The 17,985-nt window shown below is 45.6% G+C and overlaps 1 protein-coding gene across 1 annotated transcript; it reads right to left on the minus strand.

Annotated features, from left to right (window-relative positions):
- Nucleotides 1–792: 792 nt before the first annotated feature.
- LOC127225092 (endothelial protein C receptor) lies at nt 793–5,004 on the minus strand. Its single transcript, XM_051188354.1, has 4 exons — nt 4,783–5,004; nt 2,586–2,843; nt 1,517–1,822; nt 793–1,286 (listed from the first exon to the last, which is right to left on the minus strand). Exons 1-4 carry the CDS (start codon nt 4,856–4,858, stop codon nt 1,171–1,173), a joined length of 756 nt encoding a protein of 251 aa, XP_051044311.1. The 5' UTR covers nt 4,859–5,004; the 3' UTR covers nt 793–1,170.
- Nucleotides 5,005–17,985: the final 12,981 nt, after the last annotated feature.

The raw sequence follows: 17,985 nt of genomic DNA on the forward strand, positions 1-17,985 counted from the left end.
TGAGGCCAGCCTGGTCTACACAGTGAGTTCCAGGACAGCCAAGGTTACACAGAGAAACCCTGTCTCAAATAAGTTAATAGAAAAATAAATACATATGTTCTTGAAAATTAAAAAAAAACGTGTGTGTGTGTGTGTGTGTGTGTGTGTGTGTGTGTGTGGCCAGTGCTCCAGGAGGCCAGAAGAGGGCACCAGACCAGACTCCCTGGACCTGAAGTTACAGGCAGTTGTGAGTGCTGCCATCCTGGGTGCTGGTAATCCAACCCTGTCTACTGTAAGTTAAGAGTACTGTCTCTTAACTACTGAGTCATCTATCCAGCTCCAAACACATGCTTGTTGCTTCACAGAAACCATGTGAAGCTCTGGAATTCAGTGCATAGAAAAAAGAAGTAGGAGGAAGAGGACAGCATCTCCAAGGTGAAAGGAGGTTGAAAAGAGTCCCAGAATAGTTTTATGAATTACAGTGTCTCAGAAGAGAGTTTCCAGCTCACAGAGTCAAATGAAGCACACATTATGGAGGATGATGGTGACAGTGACAGATCATGATCTTTGACTACTTCATAGAGAGGTTACACCACTGCTTACTGTGTGACTGACAGATGAGGAAATAGAACAAAGGGTATAGGTTATTTTTTTCAGACGTTTTAATAAAATACAGGAAATAATTACACCTTTTACATAAATAAGATATTTAATTAATTATTACCTGTTCTCCCATATTGTTTGATCTTAACAATTGTGACATTTCTCTGGTTCTTTCAAACCAGTGTCCCATCCCAAACTGGACACACCAAATGTTTATTTTGGTTACAGGCAACTCATTTTATTTAGTTAGATGTTGTGATACGCCTCCAATGAATCTGCCTTTGCAAGTGGGTCACAGACACCCCAAGTCTATCGTCTGATCTCCACAGATAAGCAAACACTGCTGCTTCTCAGACCAGTTAAACAAGGCATGCACGTTGCTCTCAAGTGCTTTGTCTACAAACCCTCTTTGCATCCCTTCCTCAAACTGGTTGGCAGCTGCAGGAGAAAAAGTGAGTTGTTGCGCTAAACCTCCTGAGATTGGGTGGTCCACTGGGGGAGACAGTCTGTTTGGCTTCCTAAGAGCTGTGACCTTCCCTTACCAGCCCTCATCAGTCCAGCCCTTTCTCTGAGAGGACTTGAGAATAATTAGCAGCGCCGTCCACCCGTGCACAGGAAGATGCCCACGGCCACACCAGCAATTATGAAACTGCCCATCAGGATGCCCAGGACCAGTGAAGTGTAAGAGCGGCCTGTTTGGCTCCCTGCAGAACAGGCAGAGACTGAGTTTAAGAGAATAATCCCAAGGAGTCCCAAGTTTGGCTTGAACCCCAAGGCATCTATACTTCACCCAGTGACTTAAGCCATGGTCATGTACCCTCTCCCAGTCTCCAAACCCCTCCTTTCGTTGCACAAGGGATACTTCAGGTCCATCCACTTGCCTAGAAGCTGCCCCCTGTCCCAACACACAGGCAGGGCCCAAACCCCCTCATACCTTTCATGTTTTGTGTAGTGATGTGGTTCTCCACATACTTCACACAGGTGTCCTGAAGAAATTCCTGCAGTTCATACCGAGTCCGATTGTAGGCATTAAGCTGCTTCAGGGTGAAGGTGAGAGCTTCGGAGGGCTCCTGGGAGCCAGTCACCCACAAGGCAGTCTTTGGCTGGAAGCTTACAAAGGAGCTCCCATTCACAGCCACATCGAAGAAGACGTGGGCTTCAGAGCTCGGGGCTTCAGAACTCTCAGTAGACTGCTTGGCCGGTAGCTCACAGCCCAGGGAGCAAGTGATTGTGAGAGGAACTAGAGAGAGAAGGGAGGGGGGCTCAGTCTTGTACTTGCTTGAGAAGGTGCCAGGTGTGGGGGATGTCCACCCGGAGCAAAGGGGACATGGACGGAAGATGGGATTGGGGGCTTGAGGACACAAAAGCCTGACTGGAAAGTGCTGAGGTTTGATTGTTGCAGCCCATCTAAAAAGGCCCCAGGAACCACGAAGAAAAAGTGAGACCATGAAGAGAAAGGAGCAGAGAAGGGATGTGAAGGGGAGCGGAGCGGTGGTTTCCCAGACCAATAAATTAAATAAATCAGTGGAGTCTTGGAGAGGAGTTGGGGCTACGAGGGAGCTGTGGGTGGGACCATCAACATCGATGAGAAGAGGGCAAAGTGCTTCGCTGTATGAAGCAAAGTGTAGCGGAGTATGAGGGAAAGGAGTTGGCAGAGTAGTCATTGAAACTTTGGGGGTCAGAGAGGATCCAGGGCTAGGAGATCTCCTTCCCTCCTTCCATCCCTCCCTCCCTCTCCCTCTTCCCCCTCCCCCCTTTCTCATCAGATAGAGGTTTCTTACAATTAGGAGCACTGCTCTTCTCCAGGCCCCACAGAACAATCTCCAAGGGCCAGGGCTCTTCAGGGAAGCCCCACTCCACAGACCACGCCCATCTTCCCCTCCCACTCACAAAGATCCTGCTGTTTAGAACCTTAGCCTTAGCACCCTAGCTCCGCCACAAGCCCCCTCAGACCCTCTCAATCTCCAGGGCTCCTGGCAGCCCCGACCCAGCACCCCACTCACAGACTACGCTGCTCTTGCGCTCGCGATACACCAGCTGCACCAGGGAGTGGAACTGGGACAGGTAGAGCTGCAGGCCCTGCTCTGTGTGCTTCCAGCTCTCGGGATCCTGCCAGGGTTGCAGCTGGAGGATGGTAACATTGTTGCTTGGGCCCTCCAGTGTGTGTGTCAGGATTTTCCCCAGCGAGGCGTTGCCCTGATGTCTCACGTGATCGGGGTCTCGGAAGTAGGAGATCTGGAGCATACGCAGGCTTTGAGAGCCTGGGGGAAGAGTCAGTGCGGCGTCAGGATCTCCAGCCAGGGAAGGGGTGGCTGACAGCTAGAGATAATAACCCCTTACCCAGAGGCCTGCTGCCCATTTCAACAATCATATAAAGCGCTCTCCCACCTGCCCTCCTATTTGATGCTCACAACAACCCTGCCAGGAGAGGACAGGGATTATTATCTTCGCTTTACAGACGAGGAAACTGAGACCTGCAGTTGGAAAAAGGCATCCCTCTGTGCCTTTGCCTCCTCCCTCACATGTCCAGCTTATCTCACTCCGGCCTATGATAAAACCCCAATTCCAGCTCCAGTTCCCTTTCTCCTGGGACACTGCCATCGAGGCTTGGGTACCACCGTGACTCATTTCTCAATTTCACCCTTTTGTTTTGTTTTTCGAAACAGGATCTCATTGTGTAGCCTGGGCTATACTGGAGCTGGTTCTGTAGATCAGGCTGGCCTCCAACTCAGGGATCCTCCTGTCTCTGCCCCCCCTGTGCTGGGATTAAAGCATGCATGTGCCACCACACTGGGCTCAGTTACATCCCTTCTTACTGCATCTCCACTTGACCCAAAACCCTTAAAGCCCTCCAGTGCCATACCCTACCCCTTCCAAATAATAATAGCTAATATCCATTAAGTGCTTGTTATGCCTTGGGCGCTGTTTTACACACATTATTATCTTATGTATGCCTTCCTCCTAATGCCTTAACACAGTAGCTACTATTATTAACCCCGTGTGTATGGGAATCTGAGGCTAACATGGTGAAGCAAGCCAAGATTTGAACACAGGTAGCTGAAGCCTACCCGTTTTTGTCTGGAATAGATTGCTTCCCCATAGGACACCCGTCCACAGGACAGATCTTAGAGTTTGGGATCCACAACAAGTGATCTGGCCCCAGCTGTATTTTCTGTGTTCAGTTTTTTCAAATGGCTTGGAGTTCCTCATGCTGACTTTTGGCCACTGCATGCAGAGCTCATCAGGGTTGCTCTGCTGTCCTTGTTCTGCCTGGCAAATTTCTATCTGTGTTCCGAGATTCAGCTCCGTCGCCTTCTCCTTGGAGCACTGTCTCATCCCCCGTCCCCCTTTTCACCTGGGTCTGGGCAAAGTGTGTTGCATCAGCACAGATTTCATGGGATTCCTAGTGTTAGTGTCCACACACACCAGGCCCCTCCTGGCTGTTAAACTGGGTTTGGTCAGCCCTGCTTTCAGTACCCCGAAAAGGGCCTTGGCAGTATTGGAGCCAGGACAAGGGCTGAATGAGTATGACATTGTAAGTCACCCCAGCCCCTGTTGCATTTGAGAAGTTGCTTTCTGTGATATGCTGGTGTGAGCAACCTTAATGCTATCCCTTATCTGTTTTGTGGCCCAGCTTTCTCCCCTGTAAGATCAGTGCGATAGCATTCTGAATACTGCTTCTCAGGGAGGGAGACTGACCTATGGGGGCGGCGGCGACGGTAGTGTCTGGCGTAGCTCTATGGCTCTTTTTCTGTTTAAGAGCTTCCAGCAGCTGGCTCCTTCCAGCCCTGGGCTCTTCTCTGTCCCCTGTCCCACCTCACTAGCGTTTCTCTAGCCTTTCTCCTCTTTCTCCACCTCCCCATCTCAATCCCCAAACTTGTCTCAGTTCTCCTAATGTTTTCCCTTTCTCTCCATCTCAACTCCTCGCTGACTCTCTTCTGTCTGACACTCTGCTCTGTCTCTATCCTCATTCTCACTCTCGACAGGTCCCTTCCACCAGCCTCCTGAGAGGTAACTGAACTTCTTCGCCTTCTCTTTGGAACATAAACCAATGTCCAGGACCCAGCGTGCACGGTAGAGCGATCCTAGCAGCTGTAGACACCCGTGCGGCGGGTTTAGCTATCCGACAATCTTGTCAAAGTTTCCAAATACACCAAGTCCCCAGAACATCCCCAGGCAGGAGCCGCGTCCCTAACTTACCATCTGAGTCTTCCTGGTTACAAAAGGCGCAGCCAGGCAGCAGCAGCAGCAGCAGCGACAGCAATTTCGTCAACATCCTGGAGTAGAAGTTCTTGGTCCCACCTGGTCCGGGGCAGACTCGGGCTCCGCAGGCTGCAGATTAGGAAAGAGACGGGAAGCTGCCCGGGAGGGGCGGGAGCTGAGCCGAGGATGGAAAGAGACCAGGAATGCCTGGAGGAAGAGGGAGTCAAGCTTTTAAAGTGTTACTTCTATCTACCTCATTTCCTACTAGGGGGCCGGCTCGCCTCGGCCCCTCCCAGCCTTGGCCCGCTTGCCTAGACCTGCCTGTTCCCTTCTCCTCCCGCTGCTTGCTTCCGAGGCTTGAGGAAGAACGGAAAAGGGGGAGAAGGGCTTGGTGAGAAGTCCGGCTGCCGCTGAGTCAGGGGGTGGGGCGTCTGCTTTCGTTGTTGCTGACTCCAGGAATATAGAGATCATTAGGTTACTGATGGGGAAACTGAGGTCCGAAGAGATGGTGGGACTTGCCCTAAGTTTGTACGCCGTGATGACAGCGGATCCAGGATTGGAATTTAGCTTTCCAGAATAACTGTCTATATTTTATCAGAAGTTTAAGTATTACACACTCGGGGCTTGGCTCTCAGCAACAGTCACAGAACCGAGTGAGTATATAGGAGTTCATTATTTGTAATAGAGAGTTACGAAGGATCCAGACAAAGCTCAGCATCAAACAGGTCATAGTCATTTAATGGACAATGACATCACAATTAGCATAGTTTTTGGTATTTTGTATTTTGTTTTTTTTCTTTGTTATGAAGAAATTTGGTGCATCATTCTCAGTAAGCAATATTTCCTGAAATATGTGTTCATTTATATAAGGGTGTTTTTAGTTTGTGCATCTTCTTCTTCTAACAAAATCTCAATATCTGTATCAGACTGGCTTTGAACTCACAGAGATCCAGCTGCCCCTACCTCCTGAGGACTGGGATTAAAGACACGAGCCTCTGTGCCTGACCTTTTAAGCATTTTGTAAGTTAGCATGCACAGCAATGAATTTCATTATGGCATTTTTCATATATACATACATACATATATATACACACACATACATATACTATGTGTGTGTCATTATACTTTGTTCTTAGATGTCCTCCTCTACTGTCCTCCCTCATCTCCTTGCCTTCCTCTCTCTTCTCCCCCTCCATTGCCCATCTCTTTCATCCCCTTTATAAGTTTTGTGTATGCTCATGCCGCACGTGCGCGTGCGCGCGCACACACAGATTCTACATATGAGATAAAACATGCAGTACTTTCACTTAACAAGATGACCTGAAGGGGCTGGAGTAATGGCTCAGTGGTTAAGAGCTTTGCCTTTTCTCCCAGAGGACCTAGGTTCAATCCTCAGCACCCACATGGCAGCTCACAACTGTCTATAACTCTTAAGGTCTTTCACCTTCACACAGAAATGCAGGCAAAGAGAGCAATGCACATAAAATAAAGAAAAAAAGATGACCTGAAGTTCCATTTGTTTTCTTGTAAATATTACAATTTCATTCCCCCCTTTAGTTAAATAGAATTCTATTTTGCTTATAAGCCACATTTTAAAAAATCCATTCATGTGTTGATTGATGTGTGGGTATGTTTCAATGAAGGGTTTGGACAGCAGTATGAAATGCAGATATTATTTTGGGAAGCAAGTAGATCCATTTAAAGTCAGTCCCCCAAATTAGGAAAGTCCCTATGGTGAAATACTACTCAGAAGTAAAAACAAAAATAAAATGCTTCCCTTCAAAATCCCCACTTAATTTTCATATTTCTTAGAACCACTAGAAGTTGTATTACTTATTTCCATAGTTGTCTGAATTTTCCACCACAGTGCAAGCACCATGGGAATGGAAGCTGTCTGTCCATTTTGCTCTGTGCTGGTCCATTGATGCAATTACACATAAGCATCCACTAGACAAATGACAGAGTGAGGGTGTCATGATTTGTACACATCTCTAGGAGTAAATTATAGACCACGATAAGCAGCTTAGAACCATTTGTTCATCTATCAGCCACATACTAACCAAGCACACCTGTCTCTGTATGGAAGCAAATGAATCTGGACAGATATGTATTAGGTGGAACAATTTATTTCCAGGGAGGGGAGGGGAGAGGGAAGAAGAGGAAGAGAGGGATGGAGGGAAAGGGAGACAGAGACACAAAGAAAGACACTGATAGGAATGGGAGATCTTGTGGGGAAAAAGTTACCACTATTTTGCAAAGGGTTTTCCCCATTATAAATATAATTGCTTTAAATGGTCGATTTTATGTCTAGAATATGATCATATATTTCCTGTTTAATTAAAAACAAGAATTTTAAGTAATAGGTTGAGGTACATCCCTATACTAGAATAATCCATGGTGTGGGAAAGGGTGGAGAACAGGGTGATACTGACAGTGCAGTAGGATTTGTGGACCAAATACAGGTAGCATATCCCATGTGTTCTCATTTTAAAATGCACAGCGGCCCAAGTAATGCATTTACAAGTCCAGCCTCATGTTTCCTAACCATGTATCTATTTGTCTGTTTGAATGAACAGGAGAATGTCTGGAGGCTGTCTGTGGCTCAAGATTGCCCCGGCAGAACAGGATTGGGTCAAAGGCCAAAAGAGGAACTTGAACTTTTTATCTGATCTCCTCCCCGGTGTCACAGTGGAATCTGGGAGAAACCATGGTTATGTGTAGGCTCCCATTCTGTTTCTGTAGGCACTCTCATGCTTACCTCTCTGTTCTTGCAGATTTTACAGCTCACCATCTTGCTCTGAACTGAAGACCCAGGGGCTTCAAAATGGAGTGATTTAAATCGTGGCCAATCTCAACGTCTTGAATGTTTAAAAGAAGATCGTCTTGCATTTGAAGAACTATTACTTCATGTTCATAGCATTATATTCTAAATAACTAAAACGACATTCACTCATTCTCACTTGTAGCTCTCTTCCCTGTATTAACCCCTGAATTTGTAATATCAAATGAAAACGAAATTTGACCATTTTTCCATTTCTTTGTATTTCTGAATATTTATGTCATATATATGCATGCATCTTAAATGATACGGTGGTATCTTCTACTCTGTGGAAATAACACTAGCATGCATTAGTCCTTTTCAATCTGCTTCATTCAATTGTTGTGTCAATTGTGTTGTACAGTCATTGTTACAGCTTTACCACATTCCGTTTTAAGGGTATACTCCACTGGGGGGGCTGGAAAGCTGACTCAGCAGTTAAGAGTACTGCCCGCTCTTCCAGGTGACCCAGGCCTGATTCCCAGCACCTACACAGCAGTTTGCAGATTTAACTATGCTCACAGTCTGTAACTTCAGTTCCAGGAAATTCAACACCCTTTTCTGACCTCTGAAAGCACCAGGCATGTACAAGATGCAAAGACACACATGCAGGCAAACATTTACACACATAAAGTCAAACAAATAAACCTGAAAAGAGTATATCACTGTTTCTTCATCATCTGATATTAGACATTACTTTTCTGTGCTTGTTCATATGTATATATTTATATGTACATGCACATACATGTGGAGGCCAAAGGTAGATGGTTAGGTGTCTCCCTTAATTGCTCTCTATCTCCTTCTTTTCCCTTCTTCTTTTCATGTGTTTGTATGTGTGCATATGTGCATTCAGCTCACATGTATGTAGGTACATATGCATGTGAAAGGAAGCATGTATGTGAACATGTATGCAGAAGCCCAAGGCTGATGTCAGTGATATTCTTTGGTCATGCTTCCATCATCACTCAGTCACATAGAGTTTGAGGTCAGTGAGCTGGCTCAGCAGGTTAACACACTTGACAGAGTGCATACCAGACGGACTCTGGTATGCAGGCCCCTTTTCTCCATTGACTTTAATTAATCTCCTCCCCAACCCCCAGAACTTGAATAAAGCTAGTCTCACTGGCCAGCTTGCTCTGGGGAGTCCTGTCTCCATCTTCAGAGGCTAGAATGCCCACCTTCATTTACCCGGGCTCTGGAGTTGTGCATTTTAACCACTGCACTATTTCCCTAGCCTTTCATCTTATCTTTTGAGACAGGGTCTCTCCCTAAACCTGGAACTTACTGACTGGCTGGCCAGCAAGCCCATGACTCCTCCTGTCTTTGTGTCTCCAGTGATGGGGTTACAGGTGCAACATGCCAGGCTGGGCTTTTTATATGGGTGCTGGGGACCCGAACTCAGGTCCCCATGATTGAAAGGCAAGCAGGTTTTTGACTGAGCCATCTCCCCCCTCCTGACATTTATGTTTGTTATTTGTATGTTATGAGCAGTACTGGCATGTGCATTCATGTTTATGATTCCTTGTGTCTAGATGGGAGAGTTTGTGTAGCTGCACACCTGGGCGTGGACTTGCTGAGTCACAGGGTACGTGCCTTTCAATTTGGGTAGATACTGCCAAAATCTTTTACAAAGATGTGTGCTAATTTGCATTCCCAGCAGTGTGTAGTTCCCCGGCTCACATCCTTGCCAGCCCTTGGTAGCAGCAGGTGGGGGGTGTAAAACGGTGGTGCTCAATCTGGCTTAACTTTTTGCCGATTCCTAATGAGCTCGTGTGTCTCTTTGCTTTGACTTTTCGTCCTTTGTGGCCTGGGAAAGTGTTTTGGGATTGAAGGAAATGAACTCCACACTGCAACCATTGTTCACATGCAGTTTGAGATGGAGTACTGGTGTCAGTGGTGAGGGATGGAGGCTTCATGACTTTGGCACTGAAAAGAGGTTCAGGACAGGCAGATCTGTGATGAAACAGAGATTAATCGATCTTAAGGTAGGCTAAATGTGAGGATTAGGAAAAAGAGAGGCCCTTGGAAGAAAGGAAGACACAACAGGCATGGGCTTCTCCAATAGAGAGCAGCAGAAAGGAAAATAGAGGAGGGTGGCTCTGGGCTCTGCAAAGGACACTCACAATCAGAGGACCTTAGTGTTAACTGCATATACACCATTTTAGTGGTTCTCAAGTTACAGCTCAAAAGGCTGATAAATGGTCAGCTCAGCTGGTATCGGTCCTTTCACACAGCCTGAGTTAAAACACACAAGCACCACACATACACACACATTAAATAAATAAATGATTTGAAGTTGCTGAAGGCTCCTCTTTTAAACATTTTATTTATTATTTTATGCATGTGAACATTTGCCTGCATGTATGTATATACACTGTGTGGCTGCCGGGGAACCTTCAGAGGCTGAAAGAGGGCACTGGACCCCCTGGGTTGTAAGCCACTGCGAGGATTCTGGGAACCAAACCCAGGTCCTAACTGCAGAGCCATCTCTGTAGTTCCCCCCAGGTGAGATTATACTGGCTTTGGAGGTCTTCTGACAAATTAGAATCTGATAAAGTAAAGCCAGGAGCCATGAGTGTTGCACAGGGGGTTTAGTCCCTGGTCCTTCCCTGTAAATAGGGTTTCTGGTGAGATTTCTAGAAAATTGCAGGTTTATAGCTGGGAAGGGAGAAAGGCCTTAAGCAGCTGTTGACTGCACCACAGCTCTTGCTTACTGTTGCTAAGATGCTTCAACCGGTAACTGGATGAGGGGTTCCTCTCCCCTCTCATGTCCCCAAGATTTCCCCTGCCTTTGATGTAAGCATCTGGGGTTCAGCTGAAGAGATACACAGAGGACTGTCTCACTAAGCCAAGATCTGTCATAGACCGAGTTGGTAGCAGCAATAGGTATTTGCCAAGCACCATCCTTACACACCAGAGCCCTGGCTACAATAATTTTGATTGCTAACATTCATTTATTGTTAGCCAGAGGCAGTGTCCAGTCTTTGCATAAATAATACATACCAGTTCTATGAGGTGGGTACCATGACCACTAGCATTTTACTAAAAGAATCCAGTTCAGAGAAGTTAAATGACTTACCTCAGGTTACACAGCAAAAATTATCATTGGAATTTCATTTTTACACTAATTTGAAAAGTTTTTTAATGCATCTGTGTGTGTTGTATGTGTGTTTATGCATGGGGGTTTGTATACTAGTGTATGTGTGCGTACGCATATGTGTATGTGTGCATGAATGTAAAAGGACAACCTCAGGGGTCATCCTCAGGAATACTACCTGCCTCTGTGGTAGTTGGAAAGAAAATGGTCCCCAAAAGGAGTGGAACTGCTGGGAGGTGTGGCTTGTGGTTGGAATGGAGGTAGGCTTGTTGGAGGAAGTGTGTCACTGTAGGGGCAGGCTATGTGGTCTCCTATGCTCAAGCTATGCCCAGTGGGGAACACAGACTACTTCTACTGCCTGTGGATCAAGAAGTAGAGCCCTCAGCTCCTTCTCTATTACCACATCTGTTTGCATGCTACCCGCCATGACAATAATGGGCTAAACTTCGGAAACTGTAAGCCAGCCCCTGTCAAATGTTCTCCTGTGGTCATGGTGTCTCTTCACAGCATAGAAACCCTAAGACAGCCTCCTTTACTTTTTCTTTTGAAGATCATTTATTTTTAGTGTGTGTGTGTGTGTGTGTGTGTGTGATGTGCATGCATGTGCAGACACACGTGTGGAAGTCAGAGGACAACTTTGAAAGTTGGTTCTGTATGTCCACTGTAGCATATGGTGATCAAATGCAGGCCTTCAGGTTTGCCTGGCAAACACTTTGGCTTGCTGAGCCTTCTCTTGCTCTTCAGTCCTTTGAGACAGGGCCTCTCATTGGCTTGGAAAACCCTGCTGCTTTTGCTCCCAATGCTGTGACATTTTTATATGGATGCTGGGGTTGAACTCGGTATCTCATGCTTGAAAGGCAAACACTTTTCCAGCTCTCTCTCCCTCTCTCTCTCCCCCCTTTCTCTGTCTCTGTCTGTCTGTCTCTCCTCTCTGTCTCTCTGTCTCTGTTCTCTCTCTCTCTCTCTCTCTCACAGGTCCATCAAAAAGATTTTGATCCATACACTTCTGAGCACATGACTCTGACATTCTTGACTGTTTAATGTATGCTGATTTCTAGTGCAGCCCTATGCTCACTTCCTCTGGGGAAGGCAAGGTCATTATCCTCACTTTACAGACAGGACAAATGAGGGAACAGGCAGGTCACACTACTTGGGAACTAAAAGCAGAATTTGAACTCAAAGAGGACGAGGGCAAGAGTAGGGGTAGATAAGCTGGTGAGCAGAGAGGAGCCAACTGAGAACTTTTCCATCTAAATCCAGAAATGCGGCCATTGGAGCTGAGGGGCTGAAAAATCACACTCCGTAGTGGGTTCTGGGACAGCAGTCAGATTTGCCTGGAATCTGAAAAATAAGGGTCTTAATGAGTAAAGGGAAGTGAAGGAAGCTAGTGGCAATGTTTCTCACTCCAGAGAGCACATGTTGGGGAAAGATAAGGGAAACAGGAAACAGGCTGTGGCCAGTGCTGGTGCATCCCCAGTGGGTGAGGAGAGCCCCTGCCAAGGCTGGGCTGTGTGCCCAACTGCACTTCAGAGGACCCACTCCCCTTCCTTGTGACCTGAAGACAGACCTGACCTGACCTGGCTCAACTCCACAACAAGAGGGTGTCCTCTACAGAGACAGTGCCCACCCCACTTCCCCAGAATCAGGTCACCAACAACATGAAGTTTACAACCACACACACACAAGCACGCACTCACGGACGCGCACGCACACACACACACCTGGAGAAGCAACTGGGGAACTCTCATTTACAGATGAGGACACAGGCGTGCTAAGATACCCAGATGGTCAGAGGCAGGGCTGCAGAACAGGTGAGCCGGACTCTCAACGTGCTTCCTTCATTCTTAGCATCATTTGGCTCCTGCATGCCCACACACTGAGGGAATTGAGTAGGTGGGGGAGGTGAGGAAGGAGCTAGGCTTCACAGGCAGCCAGAGGAACTGTGGCTTGGGAAGAGTGGAAGTTAGATGTGAATGAAGTGTGATTTCCTGAAGGGAAGGCAGAGAAATAGATGGAAGTCTTAGTCAGGATGTTCTCTGTCGGCACAGTTCCCAACACACTTCAGCACAGGGCATGTGGGACACATGAGCAGAGGCGGGAAGTCAGGGTAACTCTGCTCTGCCAGCTCCAGTGATTGACAGGTACCTGATGGTGCTGGGTGACTCCCACTATCCTCTCCAGCCTTATCTTTCCCTGGATTCCTGTCAGCCAAACTCACTCCCCCTGATTTCCTGAATACAGAATGCATGCCTGTTACCCTTCCACTCTCTTTAATCATATTGTTAGATAGCTTCAAAGTCTTTATATCCCTGACTAGCTCTTTTCACAGAAACTCATGCAGCCACACATACACACCTAACTTTTAAAATAAGTACAATTTTAATAAATAATTAAATAAAGTAAAGATATGAGCTATCTAAGGGGGGGGGAATCTAACAAAGCATGGGTAAGGTGTTTAGAAATAAAATTGTAGAACTCTGAGAGATGTCAAAGAAAGTTCGAGAGAGTTAGGGAGACATACCCTATCCTGTGATTGGATGGTTAAATACTGTGAAATTATCTAGTCTCCCCAAAGCCATTTGACATACCAATGCAGTGCTAAAAAATCAACAAACTAAATGTAATGTCATCAAAAGCACACCAGCCTGATAAAATGACTCCAAACTTGAAAATGGCCCCTAAGCTATGAAGACTAATCCTAAAACTGTATTAATTGAGATAGCTAGCCTGTCACTGGTTCTGGGAGAGTATTGTAATAGAATGGATGTGTTTACTCAAAGCCAGATCTTCTAGGAAAAGCAAATGTGGGATGAGTGGTACCTGGACAATGAATAACAAGTAAGAGAAACCAGGCTTTGTGTTGTGGCTGTCTTTCTGTGTAACCCAGGCTGGCATCTAACTCATGGGAGTCTCTTTCCCCAGCCACCCTGCCTGGCCTAGTTTTTATTTGTTTTTCATGTTTTTTTTAAAAAGATTTATTTATGCATATGTGTTTCTCTCTGTATGTATGCCCCCATGTGTGCAGGTGTCCTCAGAGGGTTATATGAGGATATAGAATTATATGAGGTTGAGAACTGCCTGATGTGGGTGGGGGCTGGAAACTGAACTCTTCTCCTCTGGAAGAACAGTAGACGCTCTTACCTACTGAGCCCTTGAACTTTAACTCTTCCCACCTCTTCTTCCCTGAGTATATCAGCTCTCTCCCACCTTACCCCCTTCTAAAAGACAGACCTTCATGTAGACCAGCCTGTGAGATATCTCTGCCCCTTTCTCGTGTCTCTGTCTTTGTCTCTCTCTCTCTCTCCCTTCCCTGCCTCATGTTTGTATGTGTATTCATGTATTCATACCAGTACCATGGATGGAGGCCAGAGAACAACCTCAGGCATTGTTCTTCAGGAATGCCATCTACATTTTTTTTTTTTTTTTTGAGACAGGGTTGTTGTGGAATAATCTTTTTGTACATTGTCAAGAAGTGTCACTCAGTTTAATAAAAAGCTGAATGACCAAGAGTTACGCAGAATTTGGGGGGGCAGAGAGAATGCTAGAAAGAAGACTGCAGAGACGCCCTGAGATGCAGAATGAGCAGGATGGACAGTACGTAGGTGAGGTAAACGAGTCTCAGGACAGCACATAGATAAATAAGAATGGGCTAATTTAAGGTGTAAGAACTAGTTAGGAACAAGCCTAAGCTATTGGATGAGCTTTCATAAGAAGTCTCAGTGTGGTTATTTGGGAGCTGGCAGGTGGGACAGAATCTGCCTACACAGGGTTTCTTATTGGCCTGGAGCTTGGCAAAGGCAATTGGCAAGATAGGCCCAGGAATGTCTCTGTATCAGTCTCCCTGCACCTGTCACCTGTGAGCTGGCATTATAGGCACTTGCCACCATACCCAGCATCTTAAAAAGGAATTTGATTATAACATTTATCTACTGTGTGTGCACACATGCACACAACATATGTGTGGAGGTCAGAGGACAACTTTTGGGAGCCAGTTCTCTCCTTCCACTGCGTGAGGCCGGGAACAACATTCAGGCTGTCAGGCTTGGCAGCCAGTGGCAGGCACTTTTGTCTGCTGAGCCTGCTCAGCAGCCCTCACACCTACAGTATTTTTATACAGAGTCTGGGAACTGCAAGACAAACTCTTTACTGAGCATCTGTCTCGACAGTGCCATTGAACGGAGCTCCTGCTCCTCTTGCCTGGCTCTTTCACCTGCAGGAAAGCCCCTTAGTGGCTTCCTAGCCTCCTACCCCTCCCCACTTGTTTGTTCGTTTGTTTGCTTGCTTTTCTGTTTCCTTCTCTACCCCTTGAAAGCCCATTGTTAACACTTAGGACAAAGTCTAAGTTCCCTGCTTGTTTTACAAAGGTTTGTACCATCTAGCCCCCCACCCACCCTTGTCACCATTGTTTCTCATCGCTTTACAGTGGTACCCACCGGTACCCACCATATTCAGCTAGTTGAGCATGCTTTCCTTGCAAGTGGATTACACTTACTGCTGCCCTGGGGCCATGCACCAGTCCTTCTGTAGCCTGAAAAGCCCTTTCTGGTCACGTTAATCAGTTGCTTCCTTCTCAGAAACCAGCCCCCCCTTTTTTTTAACCCTCCTACATGACATTTTCTTTTTCTAATGCTTCATCTTCCATACCAAAGCTGAAAGAGGGCACCAGCATTGTCTGTATTGCCAGAGTTGCAGAGTACCAGCTTCACAGTAGGTGCTCAAGGGATGTTTCCTAGGTCAATGATCAAATATGATTTCTAGGGAAGAATTAGAAAAATGTGATTAGCCAACCTCTTGGCACTAAAAGCACTATTTTATCTTTCTGAGATTCTGACTTTTTATCTGGAAAGTGAGAATTAAACAGAAACTCTCTCAGGGCTGGAGAGATGGCTCAGTGGTTACGCGCACTGAAGGTTCTCCAGAGAACACTGCCTCTATTCTCAGCACAATGGCAGCTCACAACCATTAGTAACTCAATCCCAGGAAATCTGATGCCTCTTCTGGCCAGCAGAGGCACTGCACACACTTGATGCTCAGACAAGCAAGCAGACAAAATACTCACACATAAAAATAAAATAAAATTGAAACTGTCTCATGGGTATCATGGGTCTGTCCATTATTCATCACAGAGTCTGATATTTTGTGCCAACGATAGTCTTCAGCATGTTAACAATGTTTTCTTTATAGAGCTATACATTCCCCCCACTTCCCTCCTCCCCTCTCTCCTTCCACCTGTCCTTGTCCCCCATGCTCCCAAGTTACTCAAGAGATTTTGTCTTTTTACCTTTCCTAGTCGGATCCATGTATGTCTCTCTTAGGGTCCTCTTTGTTTCCTAGACTCTCTGGGAACAAGGACATTTTTATAAAAATAGAAAGTAAGCATGAGTCACAAGTTCATTCAACTCATCAATGAAGGGACCAGGAAGATGACAAATCCAACTTAAAACAGAACTTAAAAACCAGAGTTTCATAATCAATAGAAGAAAAAAATATTGACGTAAGAATGCTAAATAAAATGCAAGTTGGCTAAATGATCCCCAGCACGATAAAACCACAACCTTTAGGATTCTCTTCTGTGCTAGACAAGAGAGGGCATATCAGTTTATGGAATTGTACACCATCCAGGCTTTCCTTGATAAAAAAAAGTAAATTCATTTCAGAGATAGATGACTGTTTTGTTAGCCTTTTTTTTCTTAAAATTTATTTATTTTGCATACAATGTTCTGTCTTCATGTTTTGCCTATACACCAGAAGAGGGCTTCAGGTCTTATTACAGATGGCTGTGAGGCTTCACGCGGTTGCTGGGAATTGAACTCAGGTCTTCTGGAAGAGCAGTCAATGCTCTTAACCTCTGAGCCACCTCTCCAGCCCCTTGTTAGTCTTTTTGTTGCTGTTTTTGAACAGGGACTGTCAGTAGGTATCCCAGGCTGGCCTTACATTCTCAGTTCTCTTGCCTCAGTCTCCTGAGTGCTGGGATTTCAAGCACATGTCACCATACCCGGCTTCAGAGACTCTTAAATAGATTTGCTGGTCAATGATTTATCATGACATCATATGGGGCTGGAGAGATGGCCCAGAGGTTAAGAGCACTGGCTGCTCTTCGAGAGGACCCAGGTTAGATTCCCGGAACCCACATGGCAGCTCCTAACCATCTACAATTCTAATTCCAGGTCATCTGTTGCCCTTTTCTGGCCTCCATGAACACTGCACACATGTGATGCACAGACATACATGTAGACAAAACACCCATACACATAAAATAAAAATAAAGAAAGAAGTTAACTGGTTTGCCACCATGCCCAGATCACCTGCAAATGCCTCATAATCATGCTCTTCCCTTGGCAAAGGTGAGCTGCTTGCTATTCTGCCTCTCTGGGAAGCAAGATTCTACCTCAACCTTTGAATCTTGAGTTCTTTTGAGTGACAAGAGATTTAAGTGAGTTTCCTTAGTAGCTATGAAAGAGTGTGCCTAAGGGAACAGAATTCCCTCAGGATTCAACTCTTAAGGTACAGCAGCTGCTGGTAGCTTAGAAGTTGCAGGATAGCTACAGCTTAAAAGGCAGCAACAATAAAAAAAAAAAAAAAAAAAAAAAAAAGAAAACAAGATTCAAGCTTTTGTTGAAAGAATTTAATTTTATTAGACTCCTTTTTTGTTTATTTGTCTATTTTGTTTTATCTACAAACATTTTTTTCTGTTCTTGCACAAATGAGAAGTGGCAGAATTTGGAGCCACAAAACAGAAAGGCTAACAAAACTATTATCTCCCCTCCTCAGATTGGTGTGCTATGGGGCTTGGTGCATCCTGTCAAATGGGCAGAGAAAACGTCTGCTTTGGACATCACCAAAACACCAAAAGAATAGGTTTTCTTTTAAGAATTGGATCTTCCTACAATGGCAGCGATGCCATGGAAAGTTCCTGCAATTTTATTCAGCCTTTTTGGGTTTGTTTGGTTTTTGTTTGTTTGTTTGATTTTTTCCTGACAGGGTTCTCTGTGTAACAGCCTTGGCTGTCCTGAAACTCACTTTGTAGACAAGGCTGGCTTAGAACTCACAGAGATCTGCCTGCTTCTGCCTCCCAAGTACTGGAATTAAAGATGTGTGCCACCACCACCACCCGGCTATTCAGTCATTTTATATTTATTTACCCCTTAAACAATTTTTTCCCTCTAACATTGTGGGGCTGAGGAGTGCTTGCCTAGTGTTCTCAAGACCCTAGGTTCAATGTCCAGTACCAAAAAGCTGATAAAATGTGTATAATAGATCATATCATTTTAACTGTTTTTTAAAG

This window comes from Phodopus roborovskii, unplaced genomic scaffold (assembly GCF_943737965.1).
Source record: "Phodopus roborovskii unplaced genomic scaffold, PHOROB, whole genome shotgun sequence".
NCBI lineage: Eukaryota > Metazoa > Chordata > Mammalia > Rodentia > Cricetidae > Phodopus > Phodopus roborovskii.